Source organism: Gekko japonicus, unplaced genomic scaffold (assembly GCF_001447785.1).
Source record: "Gekko japonicus isolate JY-2015 unplaced genomic scaffold, Gekko_japonicus_V1.1 scaffold3890, whole genome shotgun sequence".
In the NCBI taxonomy this organism is placed as follows: domain Eukaryota; kingdom Metazoa; phylum Chordata; class Lepidosauria; order Squamata; family Gekkonidae; genus Gekko; species Gekko japonicus.
Window position 1 is genome coordinate 4,015 of NW_015172135.1, and position 22,381 is coordinate 26,395.

General features: G+C 45.5%; 1 protein-coding gene across 1 annotated transcript in view; it reads right to left on the minus strand.

Annotated features, from left to right (window-relative positions):
* Positions 1-283: 283 nt before the first annotated feature.
* TGDS (TDP-glucose 4,6-dehydratase) overlaps positions 284-22,381 on the minus strand; it is a 23,254-nt gene continuing 1,156 nt past the window's right edge. The window contains exons 2-13 of the mRNA XM_015421015.1: positions 21,917-21,980; positions 20,535-20,601; positions 20,167-20,235; positions 19,836-19,926; positions 17,570-17,712; positions 15,152-15,250; positions 12,632-12,691; positions 11,456-11,499; positions 8,976-9,141; positions 5,188-5,246; positions 2,674-2,771; positions 284-716 (exon numbers count right to left, since the gene is read on the minus strand). Coding sequence (XP_015276501.1) covers positions 631-716; positions 2,674-2,771; positions 5,188-5,246; positions 8,976-9,141; positions 11,456-11,499; positions 12,632-12,691; positions 15,152-15,250; positions 17,570-17,712; positions 19,836-19,926; positions 20,167-20,235; positions 20,535-20,601; positions 21,917-21,980 — 1,046 coding nt within the window. The 3' untranslated portion in view covers positions 284-630. The remainder of the gene's footprint in view (positions 717-2,673; positions 2,772-5,187; positions 5,247-8,975; positions 9,142-11,455; positions 11,500-12,631; positions 12,692-15,151; positions 15,251-17,569; positions 17,713-19,835; positions 19,927-20,166; positions 20,236-20,534; positions 20,602-21,916; positions 21,981-22,381) is intronic.

Consider the following 22,381-nt stretch of genomic DNA (forward strand, 5'->3'; position numbering starts at 1 on the left):
ACGGGATACAGGCTCTACACCTAAGAGATTCTGAGCTTTACTCTTGTTTGCATAATTTAACACATTTCAGGGGTTTAAAAATAACACTGATTACATAGCATCATAGAACACTTGTTCTGAAACAGATCATAAAAATGATTGCTCCTAACCCTAACTAGTAAAGACAACGTTGCTCTTTCTGCGACTATACAAATCCAGGAGCACAAAGAACCCGAAAGGGTTGCCTAGAACTTTCTTTGAAAATTAACAATGCATTTAAAGCAGAAAGAACCCAAAACTTTCTTTGAAAATTAACAATGCATTTAATACAAAATAGTTGTCCTGAAATGTACAATTAACAAATATGGCTTTAATTCCAGGTTTTTACTAAAAAATACTTTAAAGCTTCAGTATTGCATTGGACGGCTCTAGAATTAAGATGGTCCCTAAAGATAGCAAGATTTCCCAAATTCCTTTCAATTTTCCTTCTTGGTAGCGTTGATGCTTGATATTTCATCTTTCTTGAAGACACGGCATCTTCACTTTTGCCCCTTCGGTAGAGTTATTTTCCCCCTCTAATAACACTGTGGGGTCTCGGGAGGTAGAACGGTTTCCTTCATTTTGTTCCTTCAAACTGAGCAGCACAGGAAGTCATCCCGATTCTTCCACAACAGGATACGGTTCCAGAGCTTTCTCTGCATTCTTCCAGTTATGGAAGTTCTCTTGATACCATTCAACTAGCATGAGAAAAGGAAAGGGTTGTTTAAATATTAGGAAGTTAACAGCATATACACTCTAACAGAACAGCTCTACACGGTTTCACCTATCCCAGCAAATTCAGTGGGCGTTTCTGTTATGTATGCATGTGCAGGATTCAGCCCCAAAGCTATTTCTGAGGCTCACAATTGTGACGAACTGGAGGAAAAACTTCAAGCCAGGAAATCAGCCAGTCTTAAGGATTTGGAAACAGAAAGGCATGGAGTTTAAGATGCTTAGAATTCAACTATTATTGGAAGGGGGACAACACTGACTATTTAGGATTCGTCAGACCAGAGCCCTTGATTATTCCCTGCTAACCCAAAGGTGGAAAGGAGGTCTAGTGTACCACCTGGCACATATGAAACCGTTCAATGATGCTAACTGCTTATGGCGCTGGGCACCCTTGTGACAATCGGGTGCCACAAAACAAATGTTAATCTGAAATCTAAATGCTATATTGACCATTTCCAAACCAGCCTATGAACTTCATGGAGCATTTAAAGTTAACACCGGAAACTGCCCAAACAGAATTACAGACGCACCAGCCGCAACTAGTGAACACACACAAAAAGTTAGCCAGCTACCCTCTGCAGACCAGACCCAATGAAATTACAGGCTTGAGAGACAGATCAAGATGGGCAGCCGTGTTAGTCTGTCTGCAGCAGGAGAAAAGAGCTCATTCCCTACCACAAATTTTGTTAGTCCTTAAGGTACCACTTCAGTGGGAAGGTAACAGCGTTCCGTGCGCCTTGGTGTTTAGTCATGCCGGCCACATGACCACGGAAATGTCTTCGGACAGTGCTGGCTCTTTGGCTTTGAAACGGAGATGAGCACCGCAACCCTAGAATCGGATTTGACTGGCTTTCGAGCAAGGGAACCTTTACCTTTAAGCTGCTACTGGATTCTCGCTTTTTTCTAGGATTAGGAGAGGTTACATTGTTAGGAACAGCTGTTCTTTTTCTCTCTATGAGATTTCTTCTTTTTTTAAAAAAATTATATACTTTATTAAAATATAAGACTATAGATTAACAGATAAGCAACACTAACATAGATATATATATATAGCTTGATCAGAGATTACAATATGTTAAATCTTATAAATATACAATGGATATTCTTTAGGGGAAGGACACAATATTAATAGAAGACGTACAATTCCAATGTTGTTCTATATCATATATAAAACATATATGATACACAAAAACAAGGACATTAGGAGAAGGAGGAAGCAGACGGAGAAAAGCGGTGGTAGCTATTCTAAAATGACAAGATATAATCAGATAAGTCAGTCCAGAAATTGCTTGATAATGGGTAACATTTCTCTATTAAATCTGTTTGAGCTGTGCTATTTCTGTGGCTAAGTATGTCAGTCGAAATCTTATCTAACGTGCAATACTCCCAAAAGTTTGGTATGCCATTGTTTTATGCTAGGGAGGGATTCTTTTTTTCCAATTTGAAGCTACAGGTGTCAGCATTGTTTTTATTTTATTTTACCCCGCCCTCCCCACGAACGGGCTCAGGGCGGCTCACAAATGTGTACAGTATACAAAAAATACAAAATTGTCGAGGTCTCTAGGAGCTTCAGGAGTTGTTTTACTCTCCCACAGATTGAGAAGGACTGCTTCTGAGGTTTCTGGGATATCCTATCCCATGTATTCTTTGATTTGGTCTAATATCTGGGTCCAAGAAACAGCTGTTTGTAACACAGACAATCCAGATTCTCACATTCAACTAGCTCCCCCCCCCCAGCACACGCCACCTAATACCTTCCATCTCATTAAGCGTCACATTTATATTTGGATGTAATTGGGGGGGGGGGTATGTTTTGTGTTGCTTCCTCTACAATCTGCAGCTGCCCACTCCTATGAACAGCATCGTTCAAGCTCCCTCTCCAAAAGAACCCCTCCGACCAATGCATCGCCGGTTATCACCTACTTGTTTTCTTTATTCCTTCATTCCACGGCACTTTAGGTCTCCAGCCCAAGCCGTGCATTTTCCCAGAGTTCATCGGATATCCCAAGTCATTTGTAGGTCTTCAAAAGGTAGCGTGAGAAAAAAAGACGACCGGGGTTTAAATTGGTAACCCACCTCAGGTAATTCGTGAGAGATTCGGAAAGGCTTCCGAAACGTGCATACGAGTCCGGCGCTTCCAGGACCCCCTGGCTCTGCACTAGCCCTTGTGCCGATACCACTCCATCCCCCAGACCCCTATATCAAAGGTGCGAAAACAGAGTTTACGTCACAAACGCGACTGGCGCGTACAAGCTGCTAAAAGGTCTCGAGTCGCAGACGAGATGCCTACAGCTCTTGAACCACACGAGGACAATGGGAGTTAGTCACCATGCGTGACTTAGCACCCTGAGTGCGTATCAGCATTGCAGCATTTGGCCAGAAATGTATACAGGCCAAACTACAAGTGAGGGTGCCCTCGGGCCCACCACGTGGCTGCTGACGCCATTTGAAGAGTATCTGTCGTTCTCTAAAAATTGCTATGAAGAAGAAGAGATTGGATTTATACCCCGCCCTTCACTACCCAAGGGAGTCTCAGAGCGGTTTACAAACTCCTTCCCCCCCCCACAACAGACACCCTGTGAGATAGGTGGGGCTGAGAGACCTCTGACAGAAACTGCTCTTTTTCAAGGACAGCTGTGCCTGAACTATGGCTTGCCCAAGGTCATCTAGCAGGTGCAAGTGGAGGAGTGGGGAATCAAACCCGGTTCTCCCAGATTAGAGTCCGCGCACTTAACCACGACACCAAACTGGCTCTACACCAAACAAGCCCCAACTGGCGCACAGATTTGAGGGGGGGGGCTCTTTTGGCAACTGAAAAGGCATGGAGGGGGAGCTCCTGGGGCTGCAATGCCGTATGCTGTGTTCTGGATCAGGGCCTTGTGGCCATTTCTAAACAACTGCAGACGCTTCTAAAAGGGATGGATCCGTGGCTGCGGTCACCAGTAGTTCGGCTTGTAATTAGCACGGCACTTTAGTGGCCGTGTAGGCAAAGTCAAAACTCTGTTCAAAAAGTAACCAAGTTTTAATGTCGTCCGTGCCCCAAGGGTGTCAGGGCAGCATCCACAGGGATCACGTGAGGATCAGTGCAATCGTACGCAGAATTATTCCAGTCCAAACCCAGACGGGAGTTAACTCTGCAGAGCATCGCAGTAGAACGACGCTTGAGTCCAGCGGCACCTTTAAGACCAACAACGTTTAATTCTGGGTATACGCTTTGGTGTGCATGCCACGCTTTCTCAGATATTCATCCAAGTATTGCAGTGTACATGCTAACAGCTCTGTGAGGTAGAAGCACAGATAATGAATGCTGAAGGATGATTCAAACCCCCATCTTTTTGATCCAGGCTCAAGATCCAAGGCCTTCCTTAACTCATCATCAGGGAAACCCCTTGCCACAGCCCAACATTCTTAGCACGCACACAGGCAGGATCGTTACAGAAAGGGCGGGGCGGGCGGAGAGACACAAGAACAATCCAGCCTCTGTAACATTTCAGTCGCTATTACGTGCTATTTGATTGCAGTGTTTAACTGGGTTGCTTTCCGGGCTCAGTAGTTTCTGCATTCTTCTGGAAAAGGAAAACCTTGTTCGACCACAGAAACGCCTCGAGGTACCTTCTAGCAGTTGAGGTCTCAAGGGAAAACGTTTGATGGAAGGCAAATCACGAGAACTCGTTCGGAACAGTACAGATGCACGTGGCCAGTGGGCGGCCGAAGGCCCACATAGTACTCTGGAGCCATCTGTGTTAAGTGTGCTAAGTTAAGTGGTGCTTGACGTTTTCATGGTTGTCCTCTCTGAGTTCCACCACCAGACTTTTGCCAGCACCTGTATAATCCATTACCCACCCACAACTCCTTTTCTTATACCTCAATTCTCCCCAGCCTATATAGATTACTCTCAACCTACACAGATCACCCTTTTTGCACTTTTCGGGGACACTTCAGTTCTGTCTTCTGACTCCACACAGACCCTCCTAGCTTCACTACAGGTGAGCCGCTCTTCATAAACATTACTAAAACCAGTCATATGAAAAAGCATGTCGGTAATTTACTGTTTTACTTACTGCTAGTATGTTCGCTCAAGTTCAATGACTATAACTCACTGATTGTAAATATTTCCTAGTTGTGTTGTAAACCTTATAAAATATTAACAAACGTTTTCATTATTATTATTATTTTTAAAAGCATCCATACCCAGAGGTTTTGAGAGGTAATGCTCAGTGTTTTCCACTGCTTTCAGAATGGATTGCCACTGGTACACTCATGAAGCAGAGATACAAGAGGAATATAAAAGTACTAAATACAGCAGAGAGATCAGATGGCAGCAGCCAAACTGAAGTCACATCTCTAATCCAGGGGCACACGGGAATATTTTCTACAACTACAAGGATGAAGACAAAACACCAACAAAAATATTCCTAGTACTTGTGAACGCCCTACCTGTCTTTAACATAATCCATCCAATGTTCTGTCTCAGACTCTGAGCTGGTATTCTTTATCTGTCAATCAGAAAAAGAACCATTTTAATGCAAGGCATGCATTTCTAACACATCCTGGGTCCTCACGTTTCTAATTTACAACCGTGAAGTGCAGTTAAATGGGTTTACATGGGCTTACTTTATTTATTCAGCTTATAAACCGACCGCCCCCCCCCCAGAGCGCTCAGGGCAGCGTACAACGTTTCGATAAATACATATATCAATAGATAATAGTTCAATTCAGTTTAAAACAGTTAAAACGACCACAATCACAACTAATTCGGGGGGCGCTGGAGACCAATTTATGACCTCCCCTGTGAAGGGGGAGGGGAGGAGGCCAGGCTCGACGACACACCGCTGCTGCCCTCAACCCCAGGCCCCGTGGAACTGCACGAAGTCCCACAGGGCACGCTAGGCCGAGAGCTCCACCTGGCTCTGACTGAGGGCAGCCGGGGATCACCAGGAGGTTTTCCTCCCCAGAGCATAATGCTCTTTGGGGGGCACACCAGGAGCAGCAGTTCCTGTCGGTACGTTGGTCCCAGACCGTTTAGGGTTCAAAACCTTGAACCTGATCCAGTCTCCAACCTGGAGCCAGTGCAGCTGTTGAAGCACTGGCTGAATGTGCGCTGTCAATGGGTTAGGGTTAGGGTATAGGAGCTCATCTGCATATGCCACACCCCCTGACATCACCAGAAGTGTGTCAGAAGGCCACACCCACCGCTCAGGCTCCGCTGGACTGTTTTGGATTGCTAGCTATTGGGGCGGGGGGGAACGTGCAGATCCGCCCTCACAGAGGAGGGAGAGCTTGTACCTTAATAAAACCTGGTCTTAAAGGTGCCACTGGACTGTTTTGGACCGGCTCTGCAACTTACCTGGCTGCTTTTTGCTCTGACTGAGGGCTGCTGGGAGCAGGAGGTGGGGCTTGTTGCAAGTGCCCGCCCCCTGGGCTCTTTACTGCCGGAGCTCTGCTCCTGTGCGCTCCTGCAGGAAATGACCCCTGCTGATGACAACCCAGCCCGGAGCTCCATGCCAGCTGGGCCGGGGGGGGGGGAGGGTTGCATATAGATGTTAAATACATTGAAGAGAGGATTGCCCCTTGAGGGATCCCGCACACCAAAGGGTGACGAGGTGACACCCACTCTTCTAGTGCCACCTTCTGTCCCCGACCCTGGAGGAATGAAGTAAGCCACTGCAAGGCCACCCCATGTTGCTCCTATGGGTGGGTCAACAGGTCATAGTCAACCATGTTGAGCCCTGCTGTCAGGTCTCGCGGTAACAACAGTGCCAGCTGCCTCTGGAGATTGTCTGTAAGGGCAACCAGTGCCGTTTCCATCCCATGGCCAGGGCAGAAACCAGACAGGAATGAGTCTAGGGCTGACACATTCTCCAGGAAACTCTGTAACTGTTCCGCCACTGATCTCTCAATTGACAGTGTGTAAACATTCCAGAAGGCAAAAGTCCTGTAAGGCCAAAGTTATGTACAGGGTTATCGGTACCAGAGGGCCACAGCACCAGCAGAGTCCTGAAGCTTCCTGGGAAACAGGACCAAAGATTCAACTATACTTTACTCTAGAAATTAAAGTAACATCAGTTTAACAGAGGACTGAGGCTCTGGTGGAATGAGCTCCCAGAGATCAGGGCCTTGCGGGACCTCCTACAGCTCCGCAGGGCCTGCAAAACGGAGCTCTTCCGCCAGGTTTTTGGAGCCGCTGCCACCTGTAACAACTAGGAAGAGAAGCCCCGTTGCCCTGGAACTTATATTAACAACTGTGCCAGCCGCCAGAGCGACACCTGAAAGACACCTACAGAAGATCTGTGCCGGCCATGGGAAGAGAGAGTCGATGGTAGCCATCACGAATTCTACAATAGCAAAACTAGCACTTATGATGGGGTTGTAATCTTTTAAATACCGTTTTAAATGTTTTCTTGTACTATTTAAACGTTTTCTGCTGATTTTATGTAAGCCGCCCTGAGCCAGCCTTGGTCTGGGAGGGCGGGGTACAGATTTGAATAAATAAATAAAATCTAGTCCCTAACTCCACAACACACAGCAATAAACAGCTTTGAAAGGGGATTAGACAGATTCATGGAGGATAAGTCTATCAATTGTTACTAGCCATGGTGACTGAGGGGAACTGCCACATTCGGAGGCACTAATCCTCTGCAACCCAGAGCCAGGAGGCCACATCAGGGGAAGGCCTCGGCCTCCATGCCCTGTTGCTGTCCCTCCAGAGGAACTGGTTGGCCACTGAGTGAGACAGGATGCTGGACTAGATGGACCACTGGTCTGATCCAGCAGGGCTCTTCTTCTGTTCTTATGAAGGCCTCAGCCTCTATGTCCTGTTGTTGTCCCTCCAGAGGAACTGGTTGGCCACTGTGTAAGACACAATGCTGGACTAGATGGACCACTGGTCTGATCCAGCAGGGCTCTTCTTCTGTTCTTATGAAGGCCTCGGCCTCTATGCCCTCTTGCTGGCCATCCAGAGGAACTGGTTGGCCACTGAGTGAGACAGGAGGCTGGACTGGATGGACCACTGGTCTGATCCAGCAGGGCTCTTCTTCTGTTCTTATGAAGGCCTCAGCCTCTATGCCCCGTTGCTGGCCATCCAGAGGAACTGGTTGGCCACTGTGTAAGACACAATGCTGGACTAGATGGACCACTGGTCTGATCCAGCAGGGCTCTTCTTCTGTTCTTAACTATACCCATGGTCCCAATTACCAAAAGCTTTTATTCAAAGAAACATACAACTGGATTTGAATTCTGCTGTGTTAAAGGCATAGAAGTAATTATTTCCTTACTTGGCATGTTTCTTATCTTGCCCTTCCTTCATGGAACTCCTCTGTTTTATTCCTATAACAACCACCCCGTACAGAAGGTTTGGAGATGTGAAGGCCAGGAAATAAACTTTTGCCCGCCTGCCCCAAGGACTTTTTTCTAGGTTTCCCCAATAGAAGAACTGGGAGGTTTTGGAAAACACCGAAAAAACGACAGGATGGCTAGTGGACGGGAACTCATCTTCCTTGGTTTAAATCACTTGACACTGGCTGCTGGTTTGTTTCTGGGCCCAATTCAAGGTGCTGGTGAGGACCTTTAATAGCCTCCATGGTCTAAGACCCTCGGGGCTGAAGGACTGTCTCTTCCTTTATTGTCCCCATTTACCATCTACGGTCCTCGGGCTTCTTCTAAAGGGCTAGGCTTCCACTTAAGGGAGCTCGCCTGGTTTCATACAGCACTCATGCCTTTTCCACGACAGCTCTCACTTCGTGGAACGGGCTCCCTGAGGAGGTGAGGCGCTACAAAGTAGTATCCCTGCCTCTAGACTTTGGCAGAAGGGTGCTGCAAGTCCACTTGATCTGCCGGGCTCGTAATGGGGTTTCGGCTGCAGGCATTTTCTTTAGGAGAGGGGGTTTATTCTCCCACGCGTGGTATGTGTTTGGAATCATAAGCTGCCTTGAGCAGCCGAGAAGAGGAAGAACAGCTTTACATTGGTTATTACATACAAGTCCCACAGCAATTCTTCTGCTTCTGCTACAGCAAGACGTTGGTGCAATCCCCTATACAGGCAGAACCCCTCTCTCTGGGCTTCGGTTCATATTTCTAAAGCAACATTCCACCCCCAGGTTCAGAAAAATCCTCCCGTGACCAGAAGGCGGCTTCTGAATGCAGGAGAACACCTAAGGATCCAACCCTCAGTTCCTTATGTAGTGGTGGCATCCAATGACCAGTCGCCAATTCTGTTTATTACTCACCAGATGGATTAACTCCTTGGCAAGCTGGGTAATAGACAGCTCAAAACTGGTCCCGATGTTATAGATTTCACCAGGCCGCCCTTTCTTCATGACGGTAAGAAATGCTTCTGCGACATCACTGGCATACAGGAAGTTTCTCCTCTGCAGTCCTGAACCGTGAATGCAACTGAAGGAAGGAAGGAAGACGGGATTCATTCATATGATTCAAGAGTAAAAAAACAAACAATCCCCAAGGGAACTATTGTGATATTCTAGTTAGACTTGCAAGGTTACGAACTGCCAAACGAAGCCCACTGCCGGAGAGAGAACCTGTTCATTCTGTGACTTAAAGCGGGCAGGAGCTGGTGTTGCATCAGGAAAAGTGCTGAGATCCAGGTCTGCAGAGCAAATCTCACCGCTGGCATGGATTTGCCAGGTGACCTTGAACAAATGACTCTCTCTCCACTTCAGCCTGCCTCCATCCTCCCCCCCCCCCCCCCCCCCGCCCCCTCCGCGCGGAGCTGCCATACGGAGAGGATACTGCTACAGAGCTGTGACAAAGGCCAAATTCGGAAATCACCCCATCCTCTTTATCTGCAAAGATCAAGCGCATGGGTCGTTTGTCATGTGCAAAGCATGACTGAAGGTTTCCTTGTTTGGGAAGCCGTCAGTCAAAACACACCAATTTGCTGTTTCCTTCCCACACTACTCCGTTGCCTGTGGGCCTGCAAATTTGGATGTTATAGCAAACAGAAGCTTAACTGAAGGTTTCTGAATGCACTCCACAGGGAAGAGGAGGTGGAAACACGCAAACACGGCAAAGCAAACCAAACCAAACCACAACTGTGGGTGCTATCGACCGACTTAGAATTGAGAGGGTGCCTGAATGCGAGCAATGCACTGAAGCACCGTGAACCCCAAAATTGCTATCTAAGTACCGAGTACTTTCTTGCTCTGATGTAGATGCTTTTAACTATGTCACAGGAGGAGAGGTTTGGGGAACGGCAAAGGGAGCAGAATTAGGAGAGGAGGAGGAAGGAGCAGATTGGATTTATACTCATGCCCTTCACTACCCAAAGGGGTCTCAGAGCGGCTGACAAATTCCTTCCCCTTCCCCTCCCCACAACAGACACCCTGTGAGGTGGGTGCGGCTGAGAGAACTCTTGACAGAAACTGCTCTTTTTCAAGAGCAGCTCTTATCAGAACTACGGCTTACCCAAGGCCATCCAGCCAGGTGCAAGTGGAGGAGTGGGGAATCAAACCCGGTTCTCCCAGATCAGAGTCCGCGCACTTAACCACTACACCAAACTGGCTCTCTTAATTAACATGTATCTAGAGGAAGAGTAGTATCCTCACCTGGATGGCCCAGGCTAGCCTGATCGTGTCAGGTCTTGGAGACTAAGCAGGGTTTAGCCTTGGTTAGTATTTGGATGGGAGACCGCCAAGGAAGTCCGGGGCTGCTCTGCAGAGGGCAGCCAGTGGGAAACCAACTCTGAACGTCTCTTGCCTTGAAAACCCTCCAGGGGTCGCCGTAAGCCGGCTGCGACTTTCCACGACCGAAGGAAGCCGTTAACAAATATGGCCTCCATTTTTACTTTGTGCAAGGGCCAACAAATCCAGCCCTCTACAGACATTACATGTATCCCCAACATGTGCAGAGGAGGAATGGGCGCAACCCCACTGGCTCTGCCATCCTACCCATGCATGAACGCTGGCTCGTGGGCGGGGGGGTATCTGGAGGCCTAGGCTCCGTCCCTGTGACAGGGAACACGGCTTTTTCACACATTCCCGAGCCCTACACATGTACATTGCCTAAGCACATAGACTCAGTCGTCACAAGATGGCAATCGTGCATAGGTGGGACGAAAGCGCTCACGCCCACTTCCTCTCCACTCACGTCACGCCACACCTATACAGGGCTTCTGCTGGCCAACAAAGCAAGCTGGAAAACCTTGTAAGGGAGTACAACCCCAAATGTGCATACATATATTCTTAACTTTTCTTCAGTCCATTAAGTATACAAAAATACAATCTTTATCTCAAAAATAACAATGGTTTTCTTTTTATAACAGATGGTGATGGACAAAATTCTCCGGAGTGTGTTCCGTTTCGTGAGAACTTCTTCTTACATCGACAAACAATAAGACGTCTTCATCATTTCATAGACAATCCACAGGGATTCAATAGTTTTCGCAGAAGGCAATTTTCTTTTCTCCACTCTTCAAAGTTACATGCAACAGGCTGAGCAACAGGCGCAGTATTCTTGTTATTATTTTTGACTCTGTATACTGCAACCCCGGATTTGTTATTCAGGGAGTACAACCCCTGCAGTTATCAGAATATTCAGAGTGTACAGTGTGCAGACTGTACAGCAGTTATCAGGACTTCAGTTGGTATCAAACAGATTTTTAGCCATGGTGTTCCAACTACAAACATGCCAGTATTGACTGACTCATCTTGCCAAATAATTTTTTTTTAATGAATATGGTGCTGATACATACCATTTTCTGTTCTGTTGCAAGAGGGAAATAAACTTTGGAATAACCTGAGAAGGAAGTTTAAAAAGAGAGAGAGTTTATTTGATAATTCAGACTGTTCCAGGGAAACACATCGACAATTTCTTTGTTTAAGAAGGTAATGCAGGAAACACACAATGGCTTGAATCCAGAGAAGTTTCAAGCAGAAACATACACAGACTTACTGCGGTTCCACCTGCGCAGGATCCTGTGCAACACCTTATGTTTCCCCCTGTATATAGTATAATGCCCAGAAACTGGTTGCACAAGATCTTGCGCCAGTGGAAACACAAGCGGGAATATAATACCACTTTGATTTCATGCGAGCGGCTACCACAGTCTTTTTCTTACGTCTCCACTTGCACAAGAGCCCTAGCACAAGTAGAAATTTTGTCCTTGACTCAATATATTTAAGATTAATCAGAATATGCCCTAGATAATACCACAAATTATTTTCTGCAATTTTTTTTGTGTGAGAGAGAATTGTGTATGTAAATCTAGCAAGAAAAGAGTCTTCCAGCTTATCTCAGTGAGAGACGAACGGCTGCACACAGAGAGTGCCACTTCAAAAGTTAAAATCCCACTGATCAGTGGCTTGCCACGGAAGGAAGAACGGGGGTGGGATATTGTTGTTTGTGGTCAGTGTGAATGAGACCCACTTTCCAGTATTGCCCAAGTCCACACTAAGAAAGCTAGGAAGAATTCACCACCTCGCTCCGAGCTTCACACACCCCCAAGCGTGGCGACGCGTCTCCTCAGATTTGGAAAGAACACTGAGAACTCAGACATTGTGAAATCAGAAACAAAATTTAACAAGGGTCATACGAAGATCTGTGCTGGAGAGACAGCTACACCCACGGGACGAGACAGCCAGTGTGGTGTAATGGTTAGAAGTGTCAGACTAGGCTCTGGGAGACCCAGGTTCGAATCCTCCCCCCCCCCCATGCCATGGAAGCTCACTGGGTGACCTTGGGCCACTCATACACTCTCAGCCTAACTACCTCGTAGGGTTGGTTTGAGGACAAGATAAGGGTAGGAGGACAGGAGGAGGATGTCAGCTGCTTCGGATCCCCATCGGGGAGAAAACTGGAATATAAATGGAATAGATAACTGTACGGAGTCTTACCGGCACTACCAGGGAGTTCTTTCGTCACCACTTACTTTTTCAGGAAACTGGTGGGGTCCATAAACGTTGCTGCTCCGTGTTATAACGACGGGAAACTTTAAAACAGACAGCAAGAGTATCAGAATAACCAATCAGACTAACCATAACAAGCTTACGGTCTTTCCCTGCACAGTAAGCAGTGCTCTTAATACATCTTGAGAGAGTATCCGCCGCGGTAGGGGCCGTGGCTTAGTGGCAGAGCATCTGATAACCATAACAAGCTTACGGTCTGAATGGACAATACTGACTGAGAGGGACCAAGGGTATAAACCAGTTTCAAGTGTGTCCCCGTATACATTTGGGCAGAAGAATACAGACTTGGGGTTTCAGTTCCATAATACAGTACAATAATGAGCCTGGTTTTCTCAAAAAGTGTAAGAATGGAATAATCCTTACTGCCTAAGGAATTTATTTATCCAGTGATCTGCTCTCTACCTATACTTTTTAGAAGAAGAAGAGACAGGGGTCAATTCGTAGAAAAAGAGCTAGGGGAACTCATTAGCATAACTCATTAGCATATGCTGCACCCCCTGACATCACCGGAAGTGTGTCATAAGGCCACACCCCCTGACATCACCGGAAGTGTGTCATAAGGCCACACACCCCGCCCCCAACGGTCCCGGCCGGCGGGAGTGCAAGGAAGCCCCGTGAAGGCCCTCCCTGGCCCCAGGCAGGCAGGGGTGGGGAGAGGCAGGGAGGAAGCAACTTACCTTCCCTCTTCTCCTGCCTCCTCCTGGCTGAATGAGGGCCGGAAGCGGGGCAGCCGGAAGCAGGGGGCGGGGCTTCATCACCCGGGGGAACTGCGATCCCCTGCAATCCCCCCCGAAATGACCTCTGAGAAGAGATTGGATTTATGCCCCTCCCTTCCGTACTCGAAGGAGTCTCAGAGCGGCTTACAAACTCCTTCCCCGTCCCACATCAGACGACCTGTGAGGTAAGTGAGGCTGAGAGAGCTCTTGACAGAAACTGCTCTTTTTTTCAAGAACAGCTCTTGTCAGAACGATGGCTCGCCCAAGGTCATCCAGCCAGGTGCGAGTGGAGGAGTGGGGAATCAAACCCGGTTCTCCCAGATTAGAGTCCGCGCACTTAACCACTACACCAAACTGGCTCTCACTCTTTTTAGGCACTCTTATCTAGTCTGCGTGCCTGAAAAGTGTAATTTGTCTGCACCTGTGTTTCACTGGTAAGAACTGCCTGCTTCCAACATGGAGCAACAGAAAGGCGGCAGTGGAAGCCGGGGCCACGGTCACCTCCCTTGAAGACCACGTGGCTGTTCCCCATGGAACCAGGGATGTTACGAAGGCATGGCCGGAGCTCATCACCAGGACACTGTTTGCAGCGCAGCAGCTCAAGAAATCCACAAGATGGCAGCTTATCTCCACCAACCCCACAGAGAAGCTGCATCCCGTTAGAGTTCTATTTGTCACTGGAAATATTAATTTGATTAAAATATTTATACCCTGCCTGTACATTAAAGCTGGCTGGGGCAGCACACTGCCTTTCCTCTTGGCTCACGCAGCTTACAAGTAGTAGTTAAAACCAAATACAATGGAGGGGGGGAGGACCCAAATATGTCTTTCCCCCACTAAAAGATGCCTGCTGCTCATACCCCACCAAAAGCCCTGGCAAACCGAGAAGCCACATGGCGCCTCCTGAAGATCTTCAACCAGTTGGGGAGCTCATAAATGTGCAAGACCACAGAGAAATGATACTGTCAGATTTAATACGCAGGAAAACGGCCATTTATCTGTAACTTGGTGATATCAACCTTCTGCAAGTCCATCAAAAAGTTAAGGTATTTAAATATATTTCACCGCTTTACCAGCTGTTTTGAGCCATACTTAGCTGGGTACCTAGTCCTATTGGGAATATTTTCAAGAATCGTAACTTGGTGATATCAACCTTCTGCAAGTCCATCAAAAAGTTAAGGTATTTAAATATATTTCACCGCTTTACCAGCTGTTTTGAGCCATACTTAGCTGGGTACCTAGTCCTATTGGGAATATTTTCAAGAAGACAAAAATGTGTGAGCCGGAGGCTAAAAAACTGTGAGCTAGCTCACACTAACTCAGCTTAGAGGGGAAACTGATCTGAACACCAACAAGCAGCTGGAAGTTCAAGGCTTGTTTCCTCTTAAGGTAAAAGGTAAAGGTTCTCTTGCTCGAAAGCCAGTCGAATCCGACTCTAGGGTTGCGGTGCTCATCTCCGTTTCAAAGCCGAAGAGCCAGCGCTGTCCGAAGATGTTTCCGTGGTCATGTGGCCGGCATGACTAAACGCCAAGGCGCACGGAACGCTGTTACCTTCCCACTGAAGTGGTACCTATTTATCTACCTGCAATTTCTTGCTTTCGAACTGCTAGGTTGGCAGGAGCTGGAGCCAGAGACGGGAGCTCACTCCGTCATGCGGCAACCCGGGTCTCGAACTGCTGAACTACTGACCTTCCACAGCCTGCAGTTCAGCGTCTTAACCACTTGAGCCACCGCAGCTCCTGTTACCTGTTTACTGTTTCCTCTTACCTGGTATCTTTCCCAGTAAGACTGGACAAAGCGTTCAGCTGCTGCCTTCGATGTTGCATAAGGGTTTGTGGGCTGTTTGGGCGATGACTCGTCAAATTCCTAGAACAACAAATTTCACTATACTTTACTCTTCTTTTTTTCCTAGAGTTCTGAAACCATCCTAGGTTTGTCTGCAAATAATAAGACTACAAACACGAGACAGGGGATGTGGTCATTTAACTACTGAAAGTGCGTCATATTTGATGACTGCCGACAGTTACGTCCTGAGGCCAGCCCAGCCACATCAGAACTGGAAAGCGAAGCAGGATTGGCCCTGGTTAGTGTTTGGATGGGAGACCACCAAGGAACGTCAGGATTGCTACGCAGAGGCAGGCAATGGCCACTCAAGACTTTCTTGCCTTGAAAACCCTATGGGGGTCACTATAAGTCATTTGCGACTCAATGGTGTTTTCCACTACCAACCGTACTAGCCAATCCACTGATGATCTCCAGGAAATACTGAAGTACGTTTCACATAGAAGCGTTTCTTTGCCTACTCTGCCTGAACAATTTTTTCCTACACCCTCTCAATTTAACAAGTTCTTATCCTTTGCTCAGGAGCTGGACAGAAAATAGTTTTTCTGTATACTCAGCAAGACAAATGCGCTATTATATTGAAAACAAATCTAACTGAACAACATTAGTATAACATTTGGAGCTCCTACTCAAACAAATCAAAAGTATTCAATATAAGATTACAATTTTTTAAAATGATTACCAGGTGGTACCTCTCCCCAGACAGATTGAAACATATGTATCCTCAAAGTAACCCAAATTGTTGGAAAGGATGCGGATCCAAAAGTGACTTATTTCACTGCTGGTGGACCTGTTCAGAAATTAAAAACTTCTGGTCCCAAGTGTTGAAAGAAATAAAGAAGATCACAAGAGAAGACAAAACTAATAGGTAACATTTTCTTTAACTACCCTCATCATATATTCAACTTTATAGGTAACAATTTCTTTAACTACTATCATCATCTATTCAACTATTTCCAAGTTTTTCTATTTCTTAATAATTATCAAAACAAAATAGATTATTCTTAACATCCCAATGTTTTTCTAAGTATTCTTTAAAGTCCATCCAATCTGCAAAAAATTCTTCTTCTTCTTTATTGTTGAGTTTTCTTGTCAATTTGTCCATTTCTACCATAAACAGCAACTTTTTTATCCATTCCCAAATCTCAGGTGTTCGTTCTCGTTTCCAACACTGAGCATGAGTCATTCTAACTGTTTTGATCAAATACCATATCATTGTTCTCTTTGTTATATTCACTTCTTCCATTTTAAGACCCAAAAGTAATATTTCTGGTTCTTTTTTAAAGGTACATTTCAAAAAATTTTGCATCTCATTATGGACCTCCGTCCAAAAATTCACTGCTTTATCACAAGTCCACCACATATGGTAAAAAGAACCTTCTTTTTTTTTACATTTCCAACACTTATTAGACATATTATCACTCATATTTGCAATCTGATTGGCTGCACAGATCTTTTTTTTTTTTAAATGTTGCTTTGGCAGCATCTGCCACCAAAGCACAAGGATCTGCACTGCATTACTGAGGTTTAGGGGTGGCAATCATTTTGAGTCTGGCCCCGCCTCCTGCGACAGCCATTTTGTAGCAGCCATTTTGCTGCTGTGCCTACCATGTTGTGTCAGAATTCCAAATGTGCCCACAGGCACAAAAAGGTTGGGGACCTCTGATATTGACAGAGTCTTGGGAAGATACCAAAGTACTGGGAATGTTCTGTGCCTTTTAAAGCTAATGGGAACAAAGTCTGACTCTGGCCACATTTTGTACCACCACATTCCTTCAGTGTAGTATTACCTTAGTTCTTCCAGTGCGTATATACATGAAAGTTTATACCCAGAATAAAACTTTGCTGGTCTTAAAGGTGCCACTGGATTCAAACTTTGTTACTTTCCTTCTTCTAGTATCTCCTAACGGTCCAACACCCCACCCCTTGAAGACAAAATTCTTAGAAGAGTAGGTTTTTACACCCTGATTTTCTCTGCCCTAAGGAGTCCCAAGGGGGCTTACAATCGCCTTTCCTTCCCCTCCCCACAACAGGCATTTTGTGAGGTAAGTGGGCCTGAGAAAGTTCCGAGAGAACAGAGACTGGCTCAAGGTCCCCCAGCAGCCTTCAAGGGGAGGAGTGGGGAATCAAACCCGGTTCTCCAGATTAGAGTCCACCACTCTTAACCACTACACCACGCCGGGTCTTACCATGCTTCAGAAAAGAGATATCCATTTTTATAAGCTGTGCCACTGAAAAATCAAAAAGTAACCAGCTTCTATTCACTTATAGTTATCGTAAAACAGTTAAATCTTGAAGGCAGCCAAGAGACATAAAAAGCCTCCTATAATAACTCAAGCTCACCTTATCGCAGCTTCCACCGTAAACTTCATCCGTGCTGACATATACAAACTTCTCCACATTGGCCTCGTAAGCCGCCCCAACCAGAACACAAGTTCCATAAACGTTCACATAGCGAAATTCAAGTTTGTGCCAGAACGAAAGATCTAAAGTTCAGGAATAGAATCCAAAGAGGAGACAAACTTTCAGCCCAGGCACTGAAATGAATCAAGAACCATCAGCCACAGTTCAGCAGAGGCCCCATGCTCACTGGGGGGCTTCGTAGAAAACAGAAACAACTCCCCCCCAATTATACTATCTACTCCACCCACAAACCACTGCTTCAGAAATGGTTTCTGAAACTCCAAGTTTAAAAAGTAGCTTGCTGCAGTGTGGGCACCAAGGGAAGCAGTTTCTGCTCCAGTACCAAAACCATCAGAAGGTCCACTGCATTCACAGAACCGAGCTGCACAGTTTTTCTAGATCGCAGCCCACAATACCAAGTAAACATGTTATGAAACCATTTCATCGCCATTGCATTTTAGATTAATTTACCACAGGTCATAAGGTAACCTCACAGCAGCCCTGAAACGGGGAAAGTGTTTGGCATTTAGAACTGAACCAAGCCAAAAGATAGCAAATATAAGCAGTAATATGTCAAACAAATGTTGGAAATGTTAGAAAATAGAGGGCTCTTTTTACCATATGTGGTGGACATGTGAAAAGGCAAAAAACTTTTGGGCTGATGTCCATACAGAGATGGAGAACATTATGAAATGTAAATTTAAGAAAGAACCTGAAATACTACTTCTGGGACTTAAAATGGAAGAAGTCAACATTGCAAAACAGACTTTGATGTGGTATATGATTACAACTACTAGAATGACTTATGCTCAATGGTGGAAATAGGAAAGAACTCCCAAAATTTGGGAGTGGATAAAAAAGTTACTTTTTATAGTAGAAATGGATAAAATGACAAGAAAGCTTAAGAATTTGGAAGCAGAATAATTTTTTGCAGACTGGAAAGACTTCAAAGATTATTTAGAGAAATATTGGGATGTAAAAAACACCTTATTTTGCTTTGGTAACTACTGAAAAAAAGAATGATATTTAGAATAAGTTTAAATGTATAAGAACAATAGTTAAAGATATGTTACCTGTAGAATTTGGTCAACGGGTAAGGGGAAAAGAGGGGACTACAAGATTTGGGCTGGAGGTTGGAGCACTGTGGGAAGTCAGAAGGGGTGGGTAATTAGGAGAAAAGGATATGTGACAGTTGGTAAAGTGATGTATGTTTGACTTATTAATATATCCTAATAAAATTGTTTTAAAAAAAGAACTGAACCAAGCTGAGATGGGGGTAATGATAACCATGAGACTCCGATCTCCTACAAGAGATTGATTTACTGTATGTGTGACAGACGTCAGGCTTTTCCACATTCTCATTTCCTCGCTTGTGTGTTCCTGTTGTGTGGGGGGGGGGTCTGTTCCACACATTTTGCTCCCTTTAGTGGTCAATCTGATAAAAAACCTGCAGGGAGATATGCCAGACATAACACAACGTAATAGCAAATCAACCACTAGAGGGAGCAAAACATGTGAGGAACGGGGTGGGGGGGACCCCAAAACATCCAGAACACACAAGCAAGAAAAATGAGAATCTGGGAAAGAAAGCCTGCAGTCTCCATTTCCACGCAGGTGAAAAGCTTAGCAGTATTCCTAGACACTACCATGTGGTTTGTTGGGATGGGTGCATTTTTGTTCAGAGGCTCTCCTCCCTTCCGGACAGGACTGACCCTGCTGCACTGAGCCAGCAGAACTACTGTAATGTGCTCTACACGTGGTTGCCCTTGGAGACTACTTGGAACTTCCACTGGTGCAAAGTACTGTGACACACTTGTTAACAGACATTGAACTCTTTGAACCAATCAAGCCAATTCTTGCCCTGCAATCTAATTCAGAGTGACTCAAGTCTAAGCCCAATGACTTCAATGGGCTACAACTGGAGGATCTCTGCACTCGTTTGCATTGCCAGGCAGTTACTCCAGTGGCAAGTTTGCTTCCAAGTTCAATTTAAGTTGCTGCTGTTGATTTTTAAAGCCACTGTGACCTGGAACCCACATGCACAAAGGATCTCCTCTCTTCACTAAGATGAAATTAACAGTATCTCTCAATGTTATATATTGTATGTCTGATTAAAGTTATTCTCTTCCCACCCACAATGAGCAAAAATACTTCAAGAATATTTTATTGCTTATACCACAGGCAGAGGTATAGTTGCCATGCTCACCTACATGGGTCTGTGCTGCAAAATGTAATACTATATCAATTTTCTCAGTCTCAAACAACTTTTTGATAAACTTGGGGTCACAGACATCCCCCTAAAAACCAAACAAAGGAAAAGCATATTAGCAGCCAATAACAGCTTTCAGGTAAATGCCCACTCTTCAATTATGTCACATATTCTATTTTTCTAAATTGTAGCAAGTTTGATATATACAGGTATCTGAAGGAAAACAGCTGTTTTGAATGAAACTGTGACACTAACAGAACCAGTGCTCTGTTCTGAAAATTCCAGCTTCTGCAACTACGATACGATAGCCAAAAAAAATCCAGCTTACCTGGATAAATTTGTAGTTTGGTTTCCCAGAAATTGTCTCAAGGTTCTTTAAACTCGCACAGTAGTCCAGCTTAACAAACAAGCAAAGAATACGTATAAATACAAAAGTCTACTTCTTTGTAGAACAAAAACACCAAGGGGACACAAAATTCACACATGAAAGGGGGGAAAGGCACTTTAACAGCATAACATGTTTACAAGTTGCATGCATATAATTTACACCCATTTGTTTCTCTCCAATGTAAATAATGATTTAATGGGGAGATTTTTGTTAAATGCATAAACAATCTACACCAAATCAAGATTGGAAGCCTAGTAAAAGCTTATGACTAATATCTGACAGCTGTTTATGTAAACAAGAAGTCTTACCTTATCCAGATTAATAATCATATAGCTTGGATACTTCTCGACAAGAGAAACCACCACGTGAGATGCACTGCAGGGTTTTTTTTGGGGGGGGGAATACGAGAAACATATTTTAAACACAGAGAACATCAACAAAGTAGCATTTCCAACAACTAATTTCAGAAAGTTTAATCAAGGCCCAACAAATAATCAGTGTTCTAATAGAAAAATATTTTATTACTGTTGGACCAGTGATGCCAAATTTCCATTTAGGTTTCTTGGGTTATCCATTTTTCCCAACACGGCCAGCGCCAACACAGGTGTGCCTGTGCACACATTCCCTCCCTCTTGCAAACACACAGTGCGCTCCTATTTCTCTTATTTTTGCAGTCTCAATCTGGCAGGGCCCACTGGCCTTTGGGGGTCACCAGGCTGTCTCATATGATGCACTTTCCAGTTGGTCAGGCTAGATACAAGCTCAGACCAGGTCACAAGAAAGGCTCACGGTAGGGTTAGCAGCTGGAAAACAACGCAGGAGAATGGCTGAGCAGTCATCAGTGGCCACTGAGAAGCATAACCCTGTATAAGATGCACTTTTGCAAAGAGTATACAAAGCATGGTTGTGACGCTAGGAATAATGATGTCAAAGAAGTGATATCTTTCGAAGAGTACGTCATTCTTTCTCTCTTTTTTGGTATTTGTTGGGGGGGGGAGGGGTGTGCCTGGAAGTCATGGTTGACTTCTGACGACCCCTAGTGGGGCTTGGACATTTCAGGGAGGTGGCTTGCTATTGTCTGCCTCTGCCTCCTGGCCCTAGTATTCCTTGGAGGTCGCCCTTCCAAGGACTTGCCAGGGTCGGCCCTGCTTAGCTCCTGGCTTGCTATTGTCTGCCTCTGCCTCCTGGCCCTGGTATTCCTTGGAGGTCGCCCTTCCAAGGACTTGCCAGGGTTGGCCCTGCTTAGCTCCTGATATCCGATGAGATTGGACTCGCCTGGGTTATCCAGGCCAGGAAAAGAGTAGGTCCTTCTTATTGGGCCAATTTGTTCTGCCTGTTTTAAATCTCTCACCAAATGAAACAAAAGAAGCAGTAGTTCCACTCTCCCAAAGTACAAAACTACAAGATCCACAGCCAGGGCACGCTGAACAAGAGGAATTCTCAGCTACCTCAGCAAAACTGGGGACTCCTCACACATGACAGGTGAACGGGTCTCTGCATTTGTCGTCATTAGATTTAGCACTATGACAATCCAAACCTCTGCTTCCTACATGTCATGGTCCCTTGACGCTATTTTTTAATTCGTGCCACTATGTGGCACAAGACCTCCCCCCCCCCCCCAGACAAACAAGGACTGCAAAACCTGGATCTCAGCAGGCTATTTCCCACAAGCTGAGAAGGCAGCGGAGACCTGAAATGGTAGAATGGGCTGCACCCCAGCAAGTGGAGGGCCGTGTTCTGGAATGCCCTTTGTTCTGGAACAAAACATGCCCAGCAAATAGGGAACTAGCTGAACAAGCAAACGGGATGCTACAGAACCTTTGTCAAATTTGGTTTTCATGTGCTTTTTACAAAAAGAAAAAGTCTGCAGGATCATGCTTTGGAACATCCTCCTATGATAGGAAATAGGAATACCCCACAAACAGAAAACCAGCACCCAAAGAGTGGGTGTTAATGCATTTTAGAATCCTTCTCCTTGTTGCGCTAAGTCCCTTTTTTTTAATGCAAAATCAACATTGGAACCAGGAACCCACCATCATCTGCGGTGTGAAGCAGGGCAGCCTATTCCCCTAGGGTTGCCAACCTCCAGGTGGTGGCTGGAGATCTAGGATCACAACTGATCTCCAGGTGACATCAGTTCCCCCGGAGAAAATGG